This window comes from Petaurus breviceps, unplaced genomic scaffold (genome assembly GCF_028583685.1).
Source record: "Petaurus breviceps papuanus isolate PSGF00001 unplaced genomic scaffold, PetGlider_PUasm1.0 90865, whole genome shotgun sequence".
NCBI classification, from domain to species: Eukaryota; Metazoa; Chordata; class Mammalia; order Diprotodontia; family Petauridae; genus Petaurus; species Petaurus breviceps.
In genome coordinates, this window is record NW_027187367.1 from 1839090 (window position 1) to 1860725 (window position 21636).

The 21636-nt window shown below is 39.0% G+C and overlaps 1 protein-coding gene across 4 annotated transcripts in view; it reads right to left on the bottom strand.

The window, feature by feature from the left end:
• Positions 1-4270: 4270 nt before the first annotated feature.
• Positions 4271-21636, bottom strand: part of LOC138149914 (zinc finger protein 436-like) — a 30367-nt gene continuing 13001 nt past the window's right edge. For 3 of the 4 annotated variants that reach the window (XM_069073119.1, XM_069073121.1, XM_069073120.1), the window contains exons 2-3: positions 13036-13144; positions 4271-6727 (exon numbers count right to left, since the gene is read on the bottom strand). In XM_069073119.1, coding sequence (XP_068929220.1) covers positions 5682-6727; positions 13036-13144 — 1155 coding nt within the window. In that variant the 3' untranslated portion in view covers positions 4271-5681. The remainder of the gene's footprint in view (positions 6728-13035; positions 13145-21636) is intronic. The other variant, XM_069073123.1, reaches the window with a different exon arrangement.

A 21636-nucleotide genomic window follows, 5' to 3' on the forward strand; every position in this document is an offset into this window, starting at 1 on the left:
TATAGCTGGTATGACAATCAATTTTCTTTAAATTCGACTGGACGGGTCCTTGTCTAGCAGACAGCACCTAAAAGCCTTATACCTTATAGGCACATTTTTTAAGAGCCCAGATTCACTTTCGAATAGTAAATCGTTACTGCAGGACTTAAATGGGGGGAGGGGGGAGGATATATGTTCTTCAATAAAGTAAATCTTCTAAGTTTGTCATTAGCTACAAACTTAAGATATTTCTAAATGTCAGTGCATAGCATTGTAGAAACATAGACTCCTGGTATTCTAAATGTGAGACCCCTGAACAGCAAATAATTATTTATACTGCTAAAGGAATTAAATCATCATTAACAAACTTCCTGAACTGTGATAAAAGGAATGTACTATTAAATGCCTGTTCTCTTTTGAGAGGCAAATAAGGTCTAAAAGTAAACAAGGAACACTTCATGGAACTCTTGGTCTTCTCCCTTCACAATGCCTTTGATGAACATAAACAAAATGAACTTTGTAAAGGTATTTGCAGTTCATCTGTTGCAGGGGATAGGAGTGGTAAAGAATTCTGCAAAGAACTTCAAGCCTTCCAAATAAATATGCTTTAGTGCCCTGACTTTAACCCAAAGGTTGGTACAGTTTTGGTGAAGTTGTAAATTGGCATAGCCATTCTAGGAAGCAATTTGGAACTATGCTTGAAGAAGCTGTAAGCTTCTTCTAGGCCTATGCTGCAGAGATAAAAGAAAGAACAAAAGGACCCATAAATTTAAAAATGTAGCAGCTCTTTTTATAGTGTCAAAGAACTGAAAACTAAGGAAATGCCTATAAATTGGAATGGCTAAACAAATTATGGCATATGAATGTAATATGCAATATAATACTATTGTAGTACTGTTGTAGTTTGAGAAGAACCTAGTAAGATATGTATGACCTGAGTTAGAAGGAAGTGATAGAACCAGAAGAACAAATTATAACATCATAGTAAAGACAACTTAAGAGTTTTAAATTATCACAAAGACCAACCATGATTCCATAAGACTAATGATGAACTCAGCTATCCATTTGATAGAAGGGAAAGATTTGAGATGAATTATGGGACATGAAATTTTGGAGCATGGCTAATGTGGGAATTTGTTTGACTATGCCTATTTGCTATGCTTTTGTTTTTTTTAACTAAATTATATACATTTTTACTATATGGGTAAGTTGGGATAGAAAATGAATGTTAGTTAAGAAAATGTAAAGAATGATGGTGAAAAACTGTATTGGAAGATCAAAAAATGAAATCAGCCAAATGCTTAAAGAATACTTAGAAATTGGGGGTGGCTAGGTGGCGCAGTGAGTAAAGCGCCAGCCCCGGAGTCAGGAGGACCTGAGTTCAGTTCCGGCCTCAGACACTTAACACCTACACACAAAAAAACTAGCCATGTAACCTTGGGCAAGTAACTTAACCCCAATTGCCCTCCAAAAGGCCAAAAATAAAAACTACTTAGAAACTTTACCATTTGTCATACTTTATTCAAGAAGAGTTACACATATACTATACATGACAAATACTGAATATTCCAATGAATCTGTGATCTCATTGATAGGGATATTCACTCTGATACTGATCACAATCTATCAATGCCTGCTCATCTTGTTTGACTCTCCATCTTTCCATGGACTCATGAGAAGGGGTCTGTCTTACTTGCTAGATATTTTGTGGTCTCCTGGAATAGTGGTGCAGAATTTACTGTGTGTGATTCTACCTCTAACACCTGTTTGTAACCCTGTACAACTCACTTATCCTCTCAAGGATCCCAAGCAACTCTTAAGTTGCAAGACAAGGTAGAAATCTGCATTAGTAATGTAATAAAAAGTCCTAATTAAATATATATATATATACATATATATATTCCTATTATAAAAACTGTCTATCCCTACCCCAAGGGCCACAACTTAGATTAACTGACCTCAGTCTAAGAGGAGTTTGATCCCCTCTCCCCTGACCCTGAAAGGGGCATTCAGGCTTTTCTTGAACTCATATCCCTAGCTCATATTCCTACTTCACAATGTATCTCCAGGGAAAATCTTTTAAAGATAAGTATAAAGTATGGTGCGTATCTAGGGTTCATCCCTAAAAGAATTAAGATCCTTTCTAGAAAGACTTAAATGTATACAGTAGATAGCAGGCTTAAAATAGCTGCTTGCTGCACACACACACACAAAGGAAAAAAGCTTAATATATAAAAAGCTCCTACGTATTCATGAACATTTGCTTAAAATAAAAATAGTAATAAAACAAAAGGCTTATAAAATCCCATTTCCACAATACTTTCCTGAGAGGTAAAGAATCCAGGGAAACTTAAATAACTGGCACTTTCACCTTAGTCCACACTGAGCAAAAAATGAGTCATTGTCTTCTGGTCAGCCAAGCATTTGTATCTGTGGCCATCTTCTCAAGGTTGTAGAGAAATCTGGATCTCAATTACTCCAGCTCTCTCTCATGATTGCTGTTAAGTTACCTATGCTCAAGAGAAAGAGGCAGCTGGAAACAAGATCTATTGAAGGTCACACAGAGAAGCACATATGCTCATTGCTATGTGCATACAGCTGTCAAAGCTGCCAAGAGGAGCATGGGAAATACCCTTTTCACTAAAGGAGAGTTCCAACATGGTTGAAGAGAGGAAGTTGCTTTTCCTTTTAAGTCTGAATGGGTAGCTCCTCCTGACTCTGGTCAATTTTCTTTGGCACAGCACGTACTCTCTTGTCACAGAGGCACTTAGCTATCTCTGGTCCTGCATATCCTTCAGCAATAGGCCAGATCACATATCATCAGAACTGACCACAGCGCACACTCAGTACCCCATGAACCATCATGGGAATGAAGGAACCAGTCAGGAATCTGGTCATGCATTCAGCAATGGTCTGAAAGTATGTGTCACCAGAAGTGACCCATTTCCTCAGCCCCATCAACCTTCATACACTTCTTCTACGTAAAAGCCTTTTAGATACTTTTGAAGAATGCTATCATGTCACCTCAAGTTTCTTTTCTATAGGCTAAACATCCTATTTTTTAAAGTGATCTTTATATGACATAATTTTGAAGCCCTTTGCTATCACATTTGCCTTTCTCTAGATGCTCTCTAGCTTGTCAATGCCCTTCCTAAAACATGGAAGACAAAACTGAGAGGAGTTTGGCCTTAAAGAAAGTCAGTCAGACTTTACTGGAAATTTTTAACTTGTTACCCTGCTACCATTCACCCCATCATAGACAGTAATGATGCCACCTATATATGTTGACAAAACACAATATTAGCCTTCAATATAAGCATAAAGCAAACCTGCTAATAACATTTAAAATGAAGTTACTTTGAGAAACAAAACCAAACCTATAAACCAGACAAAATCCACTCCCGTTTGTTTTCCTCTTTGATCCTCTGGCCTCTCAGGTGTCACCCAACTCTTTTTGGACTCTATAGTACAAGCTGGATGACTACACATACTTAACTTGATGTTATGTATATCATATGTACATAACATACAACCTAAAGGGATTTTAGTTTCCCCATAGTGTACAGAAGCAATCAGCATTGACAAACATTTTATTTCTTCTATTTATTTTCCTCATCCTAGTCTTAGTCCTTTTTATTGTTTTAACATTTTGCTGAAACCCTGTTTAATTTGTTTCATTACTTAGAAACCCCCAACAGGTACTGAAAAAAGTTTTGTTAGCTAATGATTTGGTATATGAAAAACACTATGTCCCCTTTAGATCTTAGAAATTCTAAGGTTCTTAAAATGGTAAGCCCCACTTTCCACAGTAGAATACTTTTGCCCAATTTTGAATTAAGGTTCTTTCCAGGTCTAAATCCCATGATCCTGATTCTATGAGGCCTAAAGTATATAGGTACCCCAACCTTGGACTACAAGTCTCTCTAGACTTTTCCAGTGCTTACATGGCTAAACTACCAGGATGTGGTGCACTGCTACAAATACTGGTGGTTAAATACGTAACAGCAATCAGGGCTTGTCAATCCTGACCCTGGGTAACCCCATTGTCACTAATTTCTATTAGGGCTGTATTTATTTCACTGTGCTATAAGGAATGAAACATCCCAAGTTCTTCAACGAACTTTATACTGTTTGTTAATAGGCATTAAAAATAATTTTAGAAGACTTTACTAGAAGGGTTCTACCATTTCTGGAAAAACTTGAGAACTACTGCTATAGTGTATACTGGGTCCCAAAGCAAAGCTTAGGGAGGAATAACAGGAAAGAAGGGATAAATCTGTTTGTTAGGAAATTAAGAGAGTCCACAAAACGACTTTTATTTTACTCTTTTTGAAAATTAACAAGCATTTATTCTCTCCTACCTACCATTTCCTTTCTTTGGGGCAGGGGTGGGGAGAGGGGAAAGTGGAATATGCATAGTCAAGCAAAACGAGTTCCCATGTTGTTCATGCCTAAAAATGTATGTTTCATTCTGCAGTTTGAGTCCATTACCACTTCCTGGAATAGCAAGCTTTATTAACTTTTGTCAGGAATCATGCTTGGTCATTGCATTGATTGAGTTTTTCAAATTTGTCTTTACAATATTGTTATTATATAAACTGTTCTCTTGGTTCTCACTTTACTCTGCATCATTTCAGAACAATTTTCCCAGATTTCCCCAAAACTACTCCTTTCATCATCTCTTATGCTAAGTATAGAATTCATGTGCTATAATTTGTTCAGCCATTCCCTAATTGATGGACATTCCCTTAGTTTCCAGTTCTTTGCCAAGCCATAGGTTTCCATTCTCTAATAGAGGTGCTTTAACAGAAAAACTGTCAAGGCAATGATTATTGTAAAAATGTGGCAGAAAAAAACAATGGATAGAAAATCAAAATCTAGGTTCACATTCTTGGTCTGCAAACAGGTTCCTGTATGACATAAAATCAATTTACTTCTCTTTATTTCCTTACCTACAAAAGGAGGGGATTGAACCATATTCAATTCACAAAGTATGTACCTAGAAATACTCCTCAGTGGCCTGGAATTCTTTGGGGAAATTGTTCCACAAGATACAGGGCATGAAACCAGAAAACAATTTTAACAATTCTGAGTGATGCAGCATAAGGGGCACCATAGATATATGTGAGATAGGTCTTCACATGCATTAGAAAACTCTTAATTGCTTTTATGGCCCTCTGACTTTTCTCCAAAGTGATTAAAACATTTCAGAGGACTTCTAGCAAGCAGGGAAAAAGCTGAAAATCATGGTGGGACAGAACTCTCCATACATCCTGACTTGTACTATGCTTTTCAAATTGCACTTTTAGAAAAAGGATTAGGATTCTAGTACAAATAAAGATAATGTTAACAAGACTCTCCTAAGCCAGACCTAAAACTGATCTTGGCTCCTCCACTGTCATCATACCCTTAAGGCCAGTCCCTTCTCTTCTCTGGGTATCAGTTTCTCAAGAAGAGCAAACCCACCTTGTTAATAGTTGTGGGGGTAAATAAGATAATCGACTGAATGTAAGGGCCCCACTGGTGCTAGTAAGGTGTAGGTCATGAGTTCAACACTCATGTGGTTCACACATATCCTATCTAGTCCTCTCCTACATGGATGCTGTTGACCTGGTTGGGTGTATAAATGGCTTCTCTTACCCTTAATTCCCTACTGATGATTTAGAGGACGGTCATTTGGCAAGAATAAAGGGCATGTCTCCTTATTCTAGGGGTTTCTCTGGAAATTCTCTAAAATGAGTCCTCTGGTGCTTCAGGAGATATGAGTGGTGCCCAAAACTCTTCCCACACGTGCTACAGCTGAAGGGTTTCTGCCCTGTGTGAGTGGTCTGGTGGATGATGAGGCCAGCCCTCTGGTTGAAGCTCTTGCCACAGTCACTGCACTGATAAGGCTTCTCACCAGTGTGTGTCCTCTGGTGTATCACAAGGTCTGACCTACGAACATAACTCTTTGCACAAGCTGTGCACTTGAAGGGCTTTTCCTCCCAATGAGATTTCTGGTGTGTACGGAAATTGGAACTGTCACTGAAACTCTTGCCACACTCCACACACACATAGGGTTTTTCACCTGTGTGGATGCGCTGGTGACGGATGAAGGCTGAGCTGTCATTAAAGTTCTTGCCACATGTACTACACTTGTAGGGACTGGCACCTGTATGGATGCCCTGGTGTCTGGCCAAACCTGAGCTGTCATGGAACCCCTTGCCACACTCAGGACACTTGTAGGGCTTCTCTCCAAGGTGGATCCGCTGATGCAACTCCAAATGGGAGCTGCGGCCAAAGCATTTTCCACACTCCTTACACTTGTAGGGCCTTTCACCTGTGTGGATCCGCTGATGACGGATGAGGGCGGAACCATCACTGAAGCACCGACCACAATCCCCACACTTGTAGGGCTTTTCACCAGTGTGGGTTCTCCGATGGAGACTGAGATGAGTGCTTCGGCCAAAGCATTTTCCACAGTCCAGGCACTTAAAGGGTTTTTCCTCTGTGTCAGGTCTCTCATGGCCAATTAATTTTCCTTGGCCCTTTGTTGGGGTGTTGGATTTTCCCATTTTTCCTTCCATCCGTGGAGTCTTCAATTTTTCTTCCAATTTGGTGTCCTTGATCTCATCATCAGCTCTACCCCAGTTGTGAAACAGATGCTGGGCGTCAGATTCTGCCAACAACGCACTGGAAGGTTCCTTCATTTCTGGAGCTTCTTGCTTCAAGATACTCTCTGTGCTGTCTCTCTCCTGAAACCCTAATCCTGGAGAAACAGGGAAGAAATCAACTAAGTCACTCTGGTGAAACTGAGTGGAAAGATTATGACTAGTGAAGAAGAAAATGACCAAGGGAATTGTACTCATTTTAACTTTCTATGTATGATCAGTTACTTTGAGATTACTTGCTTCAGCAATTTTCAAGACATGGTCTAAAATCCCCTATATGCTTGTCAGCTATTTCATTACAACGAAACTGATTTACATTTGGGGAACGCAAATATATTCTTAGACATAATCAGGAAGATAAAATGGCTGTCAAAATAATTGCATGTTGTATTACCAATTCATAACAGTGCATCCCAAAAGCATCCCTCCAACTGGGACCATCCCTCCATTAGGATCTAGGGAGGTCTAAGCCAGCTGCCTCCTCTTTCTACAATTAAATAATACTCCAACACCTTAGATACCTCCCACCCAAGCTGAGTCTAGGAATGGGACCTAGGAAGGGGTACAATGCAGTCCCCAAATTCTAAATAGGGATGAGAAGTTACCCTGCTACCAAGTGATAGATTTTAATGGAGGCAGGCCTCTCCCTCAATTACACCAGTAATAGATTAGAGGCTAAAGGCTTGGGAACAGGGTAAGAAGCCTATTGAAGAGATGTACCTCAATACCTGACTGTCCATAGTTTGAAGTGGAAGTGGGGTATCTTATAGTAACCTGGATGAACTGCCATAAACTCTCACCCCCCCCCAACTATGTTGAGATTGAAACCACTAAGTCATGTGCCTACTTAAGCTGTGTTCCCATTGGCAAGTAAACTCCCTCTCTTACTACAACTAATTTTGAGCATAGGTTGATCACTCTATCCTTTTGAATGCTCCAATTCATTAAAATTAAGAAAAATACATTTTGGGGGCAGTTAGGTGGCATAGTAAATACAGCACTGGCCCTGGAATCAGGAGGATCTGAGTTCAAATTCAGCCTTAGACACTTGACACTTAACTAGCTGTGTGACCTTTGGTAAATCACTTAACTCTAATTGACTTGCCTTCTCCCCTCCAAAAAAAAAAAAAAGGAAAATACATTTTTTAAACTGAGGTTTAACCAAACAAATTGGGAAAGATGACAAAAGATAGAGTTGGGAAAGAAGCATAACCTTGGAGTTGTGAATTGGTTAACCAGTATGGACAGCAATTACTCTAAATAAATTGACTAATATCTATACCTTTTAACCTAGAGATTCTACTGCTAGGCATATGCCCCTAAGAAGTTCAATGACAAAAAGAAATATCTCACACACACCAAAATATTGATAGAGGTACTTTTTATAGTAGCAAAGAATAAGAAACAAAGTATATGGCCATCAACTGGGAAATAACATTAAAGATCAAAGGTGGAAGAGAACTTAGAAGCCATCTAGTCCATCAACAAGTATTTATTAAGTGCCTACTATGTAAGGACACTTAGGGCACAAATACAAGGCATAAAACAATTCCTACTCACAAGGAGCTTACTATGTTCTAATGAGGAAGATAATACATATGGAATAAGTACAAAGAGAAGAAATATAAATACAAAGTAGTTTGGGAAGAATGGAACTAGTAATTGAAGGGATCAGGAAAAATTTGTTTCTTAGAAGGTGGTGCTTAAACACCATCTTGAAAGAAGAGAAAGAGATTCTATGAGATGTAGATGAAGAGGAAGTAAGTAAATTCTAGGCATGGAGGATGGCCACTGCAAATGCACAGACTCAGGAGGAAACATGTTGTGAGAAGAATTAGAAAAGACTAGTTTTCTATAAGAAACAATGAATACAGATGACTAGTTTTCTTTTTTTTTTTTTAAGCAACTGGGGTCAAGTAACTTGCTCAAGGTTACATGGCCAGTTATTTCTAGGTGTGGTGCTAAGTATCTGAGCCTGGATTCTATCCCAGGTCATCCTGACTCTGGGGCCAGTGCTCTTACTCATTGAGCCACCTGGACGCCCTGATGACTGGTTTACTAGAGAAGACTAGAATAGTATATGGGAGAGAATAACGAGCAATGAAGTTGAAAAAATAAGTTAAAGTCAGTCTGTGAATGGTTTTAAAACTGAAACAGAAGAGTTTAGGGGCAGCTAGGTGGCTCAGTGAGTAAGAGCACCGGCCCCAGAGTCGGGATGACCTGGGATCAAATCTGGACTCTGATACTTAGCACCACACCCAAAAATAACTGGCTGTGTAACCTTGAGCAAGTTACTTAAACCCGATTGCTTTAAAAAAACAACAACAGAAGTTTATATTTTATTATATATTATATTTTATATTATATATAAATATATATTATATATTATATCTTATCCTTGAGGCAACAGAGAATCATGGAGTGGACTGAGTAGGGGGGATGACGTGGTCAGATCTATATTTAAGGAAAACAACTTTAGTAGCAGTGTGTAGGATGAAATAGTGTTGAAAGACCAGAGGAAGATCAATTAGGAAGCTGTTGCAATAATGTAGGTGGTGTGGGTCTGAACTGACTGCTATATTTGATGGTCTTTCCTCAGTTCTCATCCCTTTCAGCATTTGACAAGGATGACCCTCCCTCCCCTTCTCACTTTCCTTTCCTCTCTGGGTTTTGATGATACTGCTCACATTTAATCATCTAATCTTCCTACCAGTGTGACATCTGATCCTTTTCCATTTCCTTCGTTAGCTTATCATCCATATCACACCTCCTAACTGTGGATATTCACCAAGGTTCTGTCCTAGACCCTCTTCTTTCTTTCCTTCCTCCTCATTCTCAGTAATACCATCAGCTCCCACAGGTCTAACTAAAACCTTTACACATATAATTTATAGTCCCAGTCTCTCCCCTAAGCTTCAGTCCCCCACCAGCAACAACCTATTAGAATTTCCAACTGAATATCTTAAAAGAGACATTTCAAACCCCATCATGTCCAAAATTATCATTATTTCCTCCCAAAACCTTCATCTCTTCCAGACTACTATTTCTGTTGAAAGCATCACTATCATTCTAGTCTCCCAGGATTGTAATCTCAGCATTACCTTTGACTATTCATTCTCCCCCCTTCCACAGAATCTATCCATTGCCAAATCTTGCTGTTTCTACCTTCTCTCACACTCAATTCCTTCAGCCCTTTAACTTTACAGATGTGGAAACTGAAGTGTTATGTAAATTGCCCAGTCACAGAGTAAGCATAAAAGTTAGGATTTGGACCCAGGTGCTTTGACTTCAGAGTCATTTCTTTCCACTGTACAAAACTGCCTGGTGGAATACTCCTGTGCTATAAGAAACAATGAATATGATGAATACAGAGAAGCACAGGAAGACTTACATGAACTTAGAAGTTAAGCAAAAAGTACAAGGAAAGCACAAATACAATGATTATAATGTAAATGAAAAGAAAAGCAAGAAAACAACTGAAATTATGTTGTGAACCTCGACTCTGCTTCTATACAGAAATAAGGAATTATGGGTGTGGAACACTACACTTAATGAGACTTTCATGAAATCCTGGTTAATTTTGGTGAAATTTTCCCCCCTTTTAAAAATTTTTTGTTAGAAGGTATGGATAACTCTCTGGAAGGGGAAGAAAATGTTTAGAAATGTAGGATGTAAAAACAAAAGATACCAATAATTTTTTAAAAGCAGAGTTTAGTAGTAAGGGCAGGAGGTAAGTAATAGAAAGGGTTGAACAAGTGGAAATGAGCAATAAGCATTCTCCCACCCCATACCCCTGGTCACACATGGCCTAAGTAGTACCTAGATCCCAACAATACTCATTTCAGAAAAAAAAAAAAAACCTATCATATTCTAACAGCTAGAATCACATAAGCCATTTCAGAGGCAGGATCTGAACCTGAATTCTTCTGGCTTCAAGGTAGGCTCTCTATCTACTCTGTCATGCTATATTGTGTGTGTGTGTGTGTGTGTGTGTGTGTGTATACACACATATACAGACACACCCACACACACATAGTCTTAGGAAGTCATCTACACTCATTTTATCCATTTTCTTTCTTTCTAATTTTTTCAAAGTTTTGTAATATGGCTTCCAAACTCACACTGTACAAAGTTATTAATGATCTCTTAACTGCTAAATCCGATGGCTTTTTTCTTGGTCCTACCTCTTGAAGCTTTTGATACTATTGATCACCTGCTCCTAGATGTTTTCTTTCCTCGATTTATTCTGACACTACTTCTCTGTGTTCATCATATTCATCGTTTCTTATGTAGCATGTAGCACACAAGTATCCTATAAGGTAACTTTGTACAGTGGAAAGAAATGGATTTGGAGTCAGCGCAACTGGGTTCAAATCCTTCCCTTTATACTTACTATCTCTGTGACATTGCTCTTTTCTAGTTTTCTTCCTACCTGTTTGATCAATTTCTTCTCAGTATCCTTTTGTTGGATTGTTATCCTTCAGAAACCAGGAAAGTCAATCTATGTTACAGTGACTTGATGTCCCTCATGGGACTGAGGGACAATGACTGATTATCCCTCATAACTCTTTTCTGTTCCTTCTTCTCACCTTTGATCTTCGTGATCTTACCAGCTCCCTTTGTTCAATTATTTCTTCAATCGTGAACATCAGATCTATAAATCCAATGCTAAACTCTTTCCTGAGCTTTAGTCCCACATCACCAAATGCCTGCTGGACATCTCCAACTGGATATCCTGTAGGCATTTTAACTTAACATGTCCCCAAAACAACTCACTTTCCCCCTAAATCTATTCTTCTACCAAGGGCATCATCCTTCCAATCATCCCAGTTCCTCACTTTGGCATTGTCTTTGCCTCTTTCTTGTTCATCATATCCAATCAGCTGACGAGTCTTGTAGATTCTAACTCCATAATAATCTCTTACATGTATTATCTCTTCTCTTACTCCCTCTCAACTCTTTCCATGTCTTAATTAGATATCCAACCTCCAATTTCCAGTTTAAGCATAAATCTACTAAAAAATCTTTGAGGATGTCTAGGTTAAAAAGACCGTCATAGGGGCAGCTAGGTGGTGCAGTGAATAGAGCACCAGCCCTGAAGTCAGGAGGACCTGAGTTAAAATTCAGCCTCAGACACTTAACACAAAAACTAGCCATATGACCTTGGGCAAGTCACTTAACCCCAATTGTCCTCCCCCCCTCCCAAGACCCTTATATTCTGGATCCAAACCACTTTTTCAAGCTTATTTCACATTACTACCCTTCATGTACTCTACAGTTCAGCACAATTTACTGTTCCCTGAATTTGACCCTCCCCCATGCCTAGAATGCACAGAATCGAATTTCCTTCAAGGCTTAGAGATGGCAGCTCCTATTCCTTAGTACTCTAGCTGACTCAGTCAATTAGTCAACAAAAATTTATTATGATGTGCCAATCACTGTGCTAAAAACTTCTAAGAAGAGAAACATAAACACTCCTTGCCTTCACAAAACTGACATTTTTATAACACCATGTAAATCATATACAAAAGTATTTGGAAGGTAAGTGGTGGGTGGAAGGCATTCACAGTTTAGGGGATTGGGAATGACCTCCTGCAGAAAGCACAAAGTCCTAGGTGAAGAAACTCTTTCTGCCAATGCAGGTTGGCATCTTCTTTGCAACTTATAGTGAGAAAACTGCCTAGAGCACTAAGAAATTAAGCAACTTGCCCAGAGTCAGATAGTCAAAACACTTCAAAGGCAGGACTTGAACCCAGATCCTTCTGGCTTCAAGACAGGTTTTCTATCCACTAGAAAGAAATAACATGTAATGTGTGTGTGTGTGTGTGTGTGTGTGTGTGTGTGTGCGCGCATTCATGTATCTGTATACTCTCTCTCTCCCCCCATGTTGTTTCTTTTTAGTAGAAATGTAAACTCAACAGTAGAGGCCATTTTGTTTTTGTGTCCCTACCATGTACCACAGGGGTTTACCCACAGTAATTTATTAAAAATGATGTTGGTCTAATACATACAAGATTATCACAGGGGTCAGTGCCCTCCTCAAAGTAGTGTCCCTAAGTCTTTGTCTCTCCCCACCCACCCACTTCAACAACTAAAGGCTAAGGGTGCTTCTTCCTATTTTTTGTCCCAGGTTCAAAAAGTACCCCTAGCAGCAAGTAAAGTGGAGGTCAAAGGGATAATTTCAGCTTTATTATCCTTTGAACACAAGTAATGCCTGTGATGGTCACTGGCCCAACTAAACAAGACATAAAGAAAGAAAATGAAAGGGGGAAAGGAAAAGAGAGGAGGAAAGTTTTACAAAGTCATTGCCCCATTCTCCTCCCTTCTAGTACCCAAATACAAATGTGTTTTATTTACTTGAGTAAATACTCTAAATTGAAATTTTGATCTGGAGAAATTCCATTACCATAGTTCTTCTGTAGGACATCTTGGTAGCAGTCCCTCTGGGTGGGGTCCAGTTGTCCACATTCCTCTCCTGCTAAGTAGACTGCCATGTCCTCAAAAGTTATTGACTCCTGGAATAATGTAAGTATCTTCTCATTTCTGGTGGTTTGGGCAATAAATTTACCCATATTCAATCAAGGGAAATTTGCCACAGCTTAGATCATTTCTTTGCTTGCTTCTCTTTGGCTTTAGAATGCATCTCTGTCTATAGCAAGGGCCACTAAAGGCACAAAGTATAGTTATCACCAATCTCTGTAGCACTTAAGGGCATACAGTAAAGGTAAACTAATTTTGGAGCTAAAAGGTTAGAGAAAGAGCCCCTTTCACAAACTGCTAGAAGGGTCAAAAACAAAAGAGAAAATACATGGAGAAAAGAAGTAGTGTAGGGGTGGCCAGGTAGCACAGTGAGTAAGAGCACCGGCTCCAGTGTCAGGATGACCTGGGGATCAAATCTGGGCTCAGATACTTAGCACCACACCCAGAAATAACTGGCCGTGTAACTTGAGCAAGTTACTTAACCCCGATTGCTTAAAAAAAAAAAAGTAGTGTAGCACCCAATTTGAACTGCAACAATCACTTGAAAAGAACCTAGCTAGAAATATTCTAAAATAGGATGCTCAGTCTGGTGGAGCATTTCCACATCCTTCTATTTGCCTCTAGGAAGGGAAGGCTATACATACCCCAGTCAATGCTCATTTAGGGTCTACAACAGGGGTGGTTTCGGAAACTGAGGCCTTGAGGCTACAGGTGTCCCTCTAGATCCTCAAGTATGGCACTTTGAATCCAAACTTCACAGAACAAATCCTTTTATTAAGGGGATTTGTTCTGTGAAGTTTGCATTCATTCAAAGGGCCACACCTGAAGACCTAGAGGGTCACATATGGTAGGTTGCCCATCCTTGGTCTACAACCTTTCTCATTTCACCTGTTTCAGGATCTCCCTTAGCTTTCCAATGGGTCAGACAAAATTCCTGTCCATGTGGTGCTAATCTCTTTCCATCTACCCCTACCAGTGATGGCTTTCTACTAATGATATCAATTCCCTTGAAATCTTCTGTAATGAAAGCAATTCATTCTCCTAGGACTCAAAGGGACTACATAAGTTGTCACCAATTCTTTCCCTTTCCAGATTACTGTCCCATTGCACAATTTCCTCTCCTTTGAAATTGATATAATATACTTAGACCCGAGCGGTAAATTGGAAGATTTAGCCCAAGAGTGTAGAGGCAACACAACATGCATTCAACAAAACTCTGCCAAGATTAACAGAGCTAAAATGACTAGTCCAGCAATAATATGAAAGGTGATTGATTTTTTTAAAGAATTTTAAATAATTTACAAGCTATCTCTCCTTTCTATGAATTTAGATAAATGACTTCTTTAAGATAATCTCTGCAAACAGCTAACCTGAATTTGTAGAAAGGAAGCAAAGTAGGGACTATAATACAACAGCCAAATGAATAAAAAGTTATGATCTGTGAATAAGGGCCTTTTGAAAGGTAGATATGAGAATGTTTTTTGGATTAAGTTAAGCAAATACATAGAGAGAAGAAATGTATAAAAAGGTCAAGAGGAAAGGTAAAAGTATAGAAAAGTGAAAACAAAGCATGCTTGTACATCATGCCAGCAGAAACCAGGAAAGTCAATCTATGATGCAGTGACTGAATGTTAGCTTACAAAAGCCATGATGGCCTTTCTTCACTTGGATACTGAGAAACAAGTGGAAGGATGATAATAAATTCTTTTAATAGTAGCTCAAACTTATATAATACTAAAAAGTTTACAAAGTACTTTCCTCACAACAAATTCACACTCCAAATTTTGTTGTCTTTATTTCATAGGTAAAGAAACTGAGCCCCAGAAAGCTACTATAAAGCATCAGGGCCAGGATTTAAAAACAGGTTTTCTGATTGCAAATCCAATATATTTTCTACTAAATGGCATAATCTAATACTACCTACTGCTATATCTAAGTATTGAATTTGTATACTTCTCTCTATCTAAACAAGGAATAAATGGAATAAAGGTACTGTAAGTCTCTGTTCAATATTACCAAACCTCAAAGGTTTATAGTAAGTAGACTAGAAGCTGAGGTACTAAGGTTGGAAGCTATGTTTGCAGATCCAAGTCAGCATTGGGCCATTACTGCTTGCTTTGCCCCACAGGAATCTACTCACCTGCCGAAAGGGCTTCCCAGGGAACATTCATCTAGCCTTGTTAAGACAAAATGAGAGAATATGCTAGTCCTTGGATTGATCTTATTCTTAGAAATGGACTGCTGCTCTTCTCAAGCAGTGTGATGTCACTTGCAGTAATTAAATATTATTATTCTTCAATCTGGCCCTAATCCATATTCTACAACCCATGTCATTGAAAACAATCTCATTTCTTCTTTTTAAGATTTTATTTAGTAAGGTAATACTAAGAAACATTCAGAAACGTATAAATGCTGAAGGCCAATGAGTAGCAGGCAATGCTAACTGGCTCATTATAGTAAAAGAATTAGAAAAGTTCATTGGTTTTATTGTTGCTCATGGCATTACAGATAAAAGGAAATCTACCAATAAAAACTATGTGGGATAGCTCTTGAGGGTGCCCTTGTTCAATGAAACTATGCCATATAATTGATTTCTAGATATAATGAGGTAACTCCACTTTTACCTGAAAATGGAAAAGAAGCAAAATTTATGTTAGGACAAATTTTGGCTAGTGTCCTCATTGTAGAATTCTTTCACTGAAAATCATCAAAAGGTATCATCTATATACACGTATGAGTGATAAAGCAACTGCTGCCTTGAAAGGCACATTGTAAATTTATTCAATGTATATCAAACAAGCCAAACTTGGCCTAAAATTTTGTTTGGCAATAGGTATCAAAAAGAATTATTTATGAATTCTTTTACTTGAGAAAAGACAATACTAGAGGCAAAGATGTCAATCAACCTACAGATGTAGTGTTAACCTCATGAAAGCACTATCTGACAAAGGCTACAATGTAACATGTGGCAATTATTTTATATCCTTTGATCTTTCCTTGAGTTACAAAGCAAAGACCATACATCAGAACAGTGAAGAAATGTTCCAGAACTAATTCAGACATAAAGGCCACTGCATGAAACTATGGTTTTGAAATCTAAAGAGAAGCTAACAGTGACATTAACTTCATACCACTGTAAGAGATTTAACTCAACTATTATAAGAATATACCATTTAAGATGTTGAGATTCCAACAGAGAATGACCCAAAGCCATAGCCAAATAGTATCCTACTTTACAAGAATAAAGTGGTAGATGTTCCTGACAAGGTATTTGTGAAAGCAGCAAGAAGAAAATGGCCTATGCATGTTTTTTTTTAATTTCTATGGCCCTCATTATTAGGTAGATAATAAATTTAAAAATCTGTAATTCAAACATAACCACCAAGAATATATACAAACGGTGAATGAGGAGTTTACCAGAAATTGTCCAAGTGACAAACTAGGGGTTGCAATAATCATGGTTGAAGATATGGCTGCTCCTTCAGCCAAAATGCACTTCATTTGTGACACAGCAAAATGCAGAAACAAGACCACAGATGTACACTTCATTTGCAAAAAGAAAAAAAACTGATTTGCAGCAAAAGTGTAACAAAAAAGGATGCAAAATTCAATTCCTAAACAAAAAACTACAAGGAAACACATTTGATAATGAATATTTTCTTTCTCCTATCTATACAAATGCACTTTAAATAAATAAAAATAATTACAGATAGTAATTTTTTCATGGAAAAAAATTTCATTCTACTATTTCTATTTTCTTTGTCTTATGAATTAAAAAAAATGAACTACATCAAGCAGCTTGGTACTTTAAAATTATAGGCAATTTCTAGGGTTAAATTACCTTTAAAAGTTATATTTATACCTTTTATTTTTATACTACAAACATGTCCCCATATTCCTCTACCTGTGTAACAGCATACTTTGTTACAAAGGCAAACTTAGAACAAATCAGATGACATAGTAACCAGATATGTAACATATCAAATGAGATAATATAGGTAAAAAGTACTGTCAGTTACAATTACTATTATTTATTATACAACATCCAGAACCCACAGTTCACTGCTTCTCTATTAAAAGGAGGGAAATATATTTCAGCATTTTCTTTTGTAAACAATGTTGCCTCTAAGTTCAGATGCCTTTTAGTTTAATAAACTTTCCCAAGGTCACACAGGTATTAAGTAGAGCTAAAAACTGAGCCAGGGGAGGCTAGGTATTGTAGTGAATAGAGTACCGGCCCTGGAGTCAGGAGGACCTGAGTTCAAATCCGGCCTCAGACACTTAACACAAAAACTAGCCATGTGACCTTGGGCAAGTCACAACCCCAATTACCCTCTAAAAAGTAAAAAAAAAAAAAAACTGAACCAGATGCTATGACTTCAAAATTAGTGTTCATTCCTTTTTCCCGTAAAAGAATTTCAAACTTAATATAAAATAGCAACATAACAAATTAAACTTGCCTAGTTAACAATTTACATTTGTTATTTATATTTATTTACATTTAAATCAAATTCCCTAACTTTTCAGTTATTCCTTCTAGCTTCAATAAGGTTTCCTTTTGTCTAGTCACTTTTCCTTTAATGATTTTTATTATTTCATAAAGTTCTTTCCAGATTTCTCAGGCTTTTCAATAGAAATAATAATAACTGAGTTTTAGATATAGCAATTTAAAATTTGCAAAGCATTATGCATACAGCATTTCACTTAAGCTTGGGCAGTGTCCAAAGGGTAAGGATGTTAAATGGTCTTAAGGTCATGCCATGAGAATCAGTTGAAAAAATTGGACATCCTAGAGAAACTGGCTGGGGTTGGGATGGGGAGAGGAGACATGATTGTTGTCTTCAAGAATCTGAAGAACTGTCATGTGGAAGATAACAGCTAGCATTTAGTTGGTGCTTTAAGATTTGCAGAGCACTTTACATGCATTATTTCATTTGATCCTTGCAATAAACCCTAGGAAATAGGTGATATTATCATCCTTATTTGATACATGGGTAAACTAAGACTGAGAGAGTAAAGGACTTGCCCAGAGTAAAATAGTAACTATCCAGTCTCCAAGTCCAAAAGAGTAACAACTATGCCAGTTACCTGACTCCAGGGAAAGGGATTAGGCATGGTTTTGGTCCCAGAATGAAGAACAAAGAGCAATGGTTAGAAGTTGCAAATTTAGGCTTGATAAAAGATAATATGTAATAATAATTTTAAAAGATAATAATAATGTAGTACATTCATTCAAGATGGAGAGGCAGCCTGGCATAGTTGATAGAATGAAGACTTGGAGCCAGAAAGACCCAAGTTCATATCCCACCTCTGTCACTTATTAACTGTATTGTCCATAGACAACGAGCCTCAGTTTGTGAGGGTCACAGAATCTCACGAGTTGTTAAGAACCTTAGAGGTATCAAGTCTAACCTATACCTGAGAAAGGATCCCCTATGATGTGATTGTTGAGTCTTTTTCAGTTGTGTCTATCTCTTTGAGACCCCATTTGGGTCACATCTTCTTGGCAAAGATACTGGAATAAATGAGACTTCAGGAAGCTAAGATGGCAAAGTAAACAGTAAATCACTCTCATTCACCCTTACTGACCTTCAAAACCCCCCAAAATATACTGCCCCAGGAAAATCCTGGAACAGAGGAGCCAGCCAAAAGACAGAGAGAAGCAGTCTCTTTAGCCTGGGAAACTTGGAGGATCACCAACAAAGGTCTGTTTCACCTAGGTAAAAAGAGGAGTCCAGTCCAGGATGGGAGGTACCCCAGCAAGCCCCATCTCAGCAAACCAAGGAGAGATCCTGAGCCCCAGGGTGGTGGAGCAGACGAACATCAACACCAGGACCCCCACATGCCCTAGCAAAGTTAGGGGAACTAGCAGACTCCAGCTCAGAACCACCATGCGTGCCAGCAGAGCCCCAAGCAGACAGATGTCCTCCACTGGTAAACTTCTCTGTGCTTCAGGGTGAGTGGGCAGGCATCTTCCAGCAGCTGAACCTCCCAATGCTTCAGTGCAGCTCCAAGCAAGCAGGTGTCTTCTAGCAGCCAAATCCCCCACTACGAAACTCAGCACAGCTCTCTGGGTGGGCAGACATCCTCCAGCACCAAATGGGCAGACATCCTCCAGCACCAAAACTTCCATGTACTTCAGCACAGCCCTGGGGAAATGCAGAAAAACCCCACCTGGCCTCAGTACACAACAGACACCAACCACTAGGATCCCAGCTCAGCATCAGATAAACTGCCGTACTGCTACAGCCTCCAACTGCAGAATCTGAGGCCCCAGCACACAAAGCCAGTGATCAGGCCCCTGCCCCTCAGGACAAGAAGTTTGGTATAGTGACTCCTGTGAACCAGCAGGAGAGCTCAACTTTAAAAGCCAGGAAATAAGCAAATAAAATGAGCAAAAAGCAGAAAAGAACACTGACCATACATAATTATGGTGACAAGAAAGATCAAAACACAAACTGAGAAGAGGACAACATTGTCAATATATCTATAAAAAGCCTTCCTGGAAGAGCTCTTGGATTTTAAAACTAAAATAAAAAAGTAGAAGAAAAATTGGGAAAAGAAACAAGAAGTATGCAAGAGAGAGTAAATAGCTTGAAAAAGGAAAGGCAAAAACTGACTGAAGAAAATAACTTCTTAAAAAATACAATTGGCCAAATGGAAAAGCAGGTACAGGGGGGTGGAGCCAAGATGGCAGAGTAGAAGCACGACCTTCCCACGGCTCTGGCTTCCACCTTCCCTAATCCATGTAAAAAGGGGACTCTAAACAAACTCTGGAGCTGTAGAACCCACAAAATGACACAGAGAAGCTAACCTCCCACTGAGAACAGCCCAGCAGGCCAGCAGGAATCCAGCATAGTGCTCTGGGAGCCGAGCCCAGCCCGACGACAAGGCTTTAGCCCTAGGGCGGGCCTGACCAGCCACGGCCAGAGGGACTCCAGATCAGCAGCAGCTGTGGCTGTTTCCAAATTTATCAACACATAGATGTGAAGGACAAAGTGAGAGGTCAGTGCAGTCTGGACTTTGGGACCTGTAAGTGGGAGTGCGTGGCTTTCGTCCCCGGGGCGAGAAGCTTCTGAGACCCCAGCACAGCCAGCCAGTGCCACGTGGCAGCTTCAGCTCCTGGCCTGCAGAGTGTAGGAGGACCAAGCACCAGTCTGAGGGGTAATCGCTCTTGCTTTAACCTGCTTGGATCTGGATTGCAGTCTAGGGTGGAGGTCCTGGAGTGTGTGTCCAGCTTGCCAGAGCATGTGGAGACCTCAGAGAGGGCACCCATCTAATACCTCCGGCAGCTGAGAAACCCCCAGCTTTTGGGACGAAAGCTCCCCTGTCTTGTGCCAGAGTCCTACTGTAGCAAAAAGCCCAACAAAAAGTGACATGACCAGGCAAAGGAAACAAAGCAGACAGAAGATTCCAACATTAGACTCCTATTTTGGGGACAAAAAGGAGCAAAGCACGGAACAGGAGGAAGACAGTGAAGTCAGAACTCCTGCACCAAAAGCTTCAAAGGAAAATAATGAGCTGGTTACAGGCCATAGAGGACCTTAAGAAGCAGATAAGAGAAGTGGAGGAAAAATTGGGAAGAGAAATGAGGACAATGCAAGAAAATTATGAAATGAGAGTCAACAGGCTGACTGAGGAAAATAATACCTTAAAAAACAGACTGACTCAAATGGCAAAGGAGGCTCAAAAAGGCAATGAGAAGAATGCCTTAAAAAGTCGAATTTGCCAGATGGAAAAAGAATCTCAAAAGCTCAATAAGGAGAATCATTGCTTCAGAATTAGATTGGAGCAAATGGAAGCTAATGATTTTATGAGAAATCAAGATGCTGTTAAACAGATCCAAACAAATGAAAGAATAGAAGGCAATGTGAAATATCTCATGGGCAAAACCACTGACCTGGAAAATAGATCCAGGAGATATAATTTAAAAATTATTGGACTACCTGAAAGCCATGACCAAAGTAAGAACCTAAAAATCATCCTCCAGGAAATTCTCAAAGAAAACTGCCTTGATGTTTTATTACTAGAGGGCAAAATAGAGGTTGAAAGAATCCACCAATCACATCCTGAAAAAGATCCCCAAAAGAAAACTCCTAGGAATATTATAGCCAGGTTCCAGAATTCCCAGATTAAGGAGAGAATATTACAAGCAGCCAGGAAGAAACAATTTGAATATTGTGGAAACACAATCAGCATAACCCAGGATCTGGCAGCTTCTACACTGAGGGATCGAAGGGCTTGGAATATGATATTCCGGAGGTCAAAGGAGCTGGGATTAAAACCAAGAATCACTTACCCAGCAAAACTGAGTATCATGTTTCAGGGGAAAATATGGTCATTCAGTGGAATAGAGGACTTTCAAGCATTCTTGCTGAAAAAACCAGAATTGAATAGAAAATCTGACATTCAGATACAAGAAGCAAGAGAAGCATGAGAAGGTAAACAGGGAAAAGAAATCATAAGGAGCTTATCAAAGTTGAACTATTAACATTCCTACTTGGAAAAGCAATAATTGTAACTTATG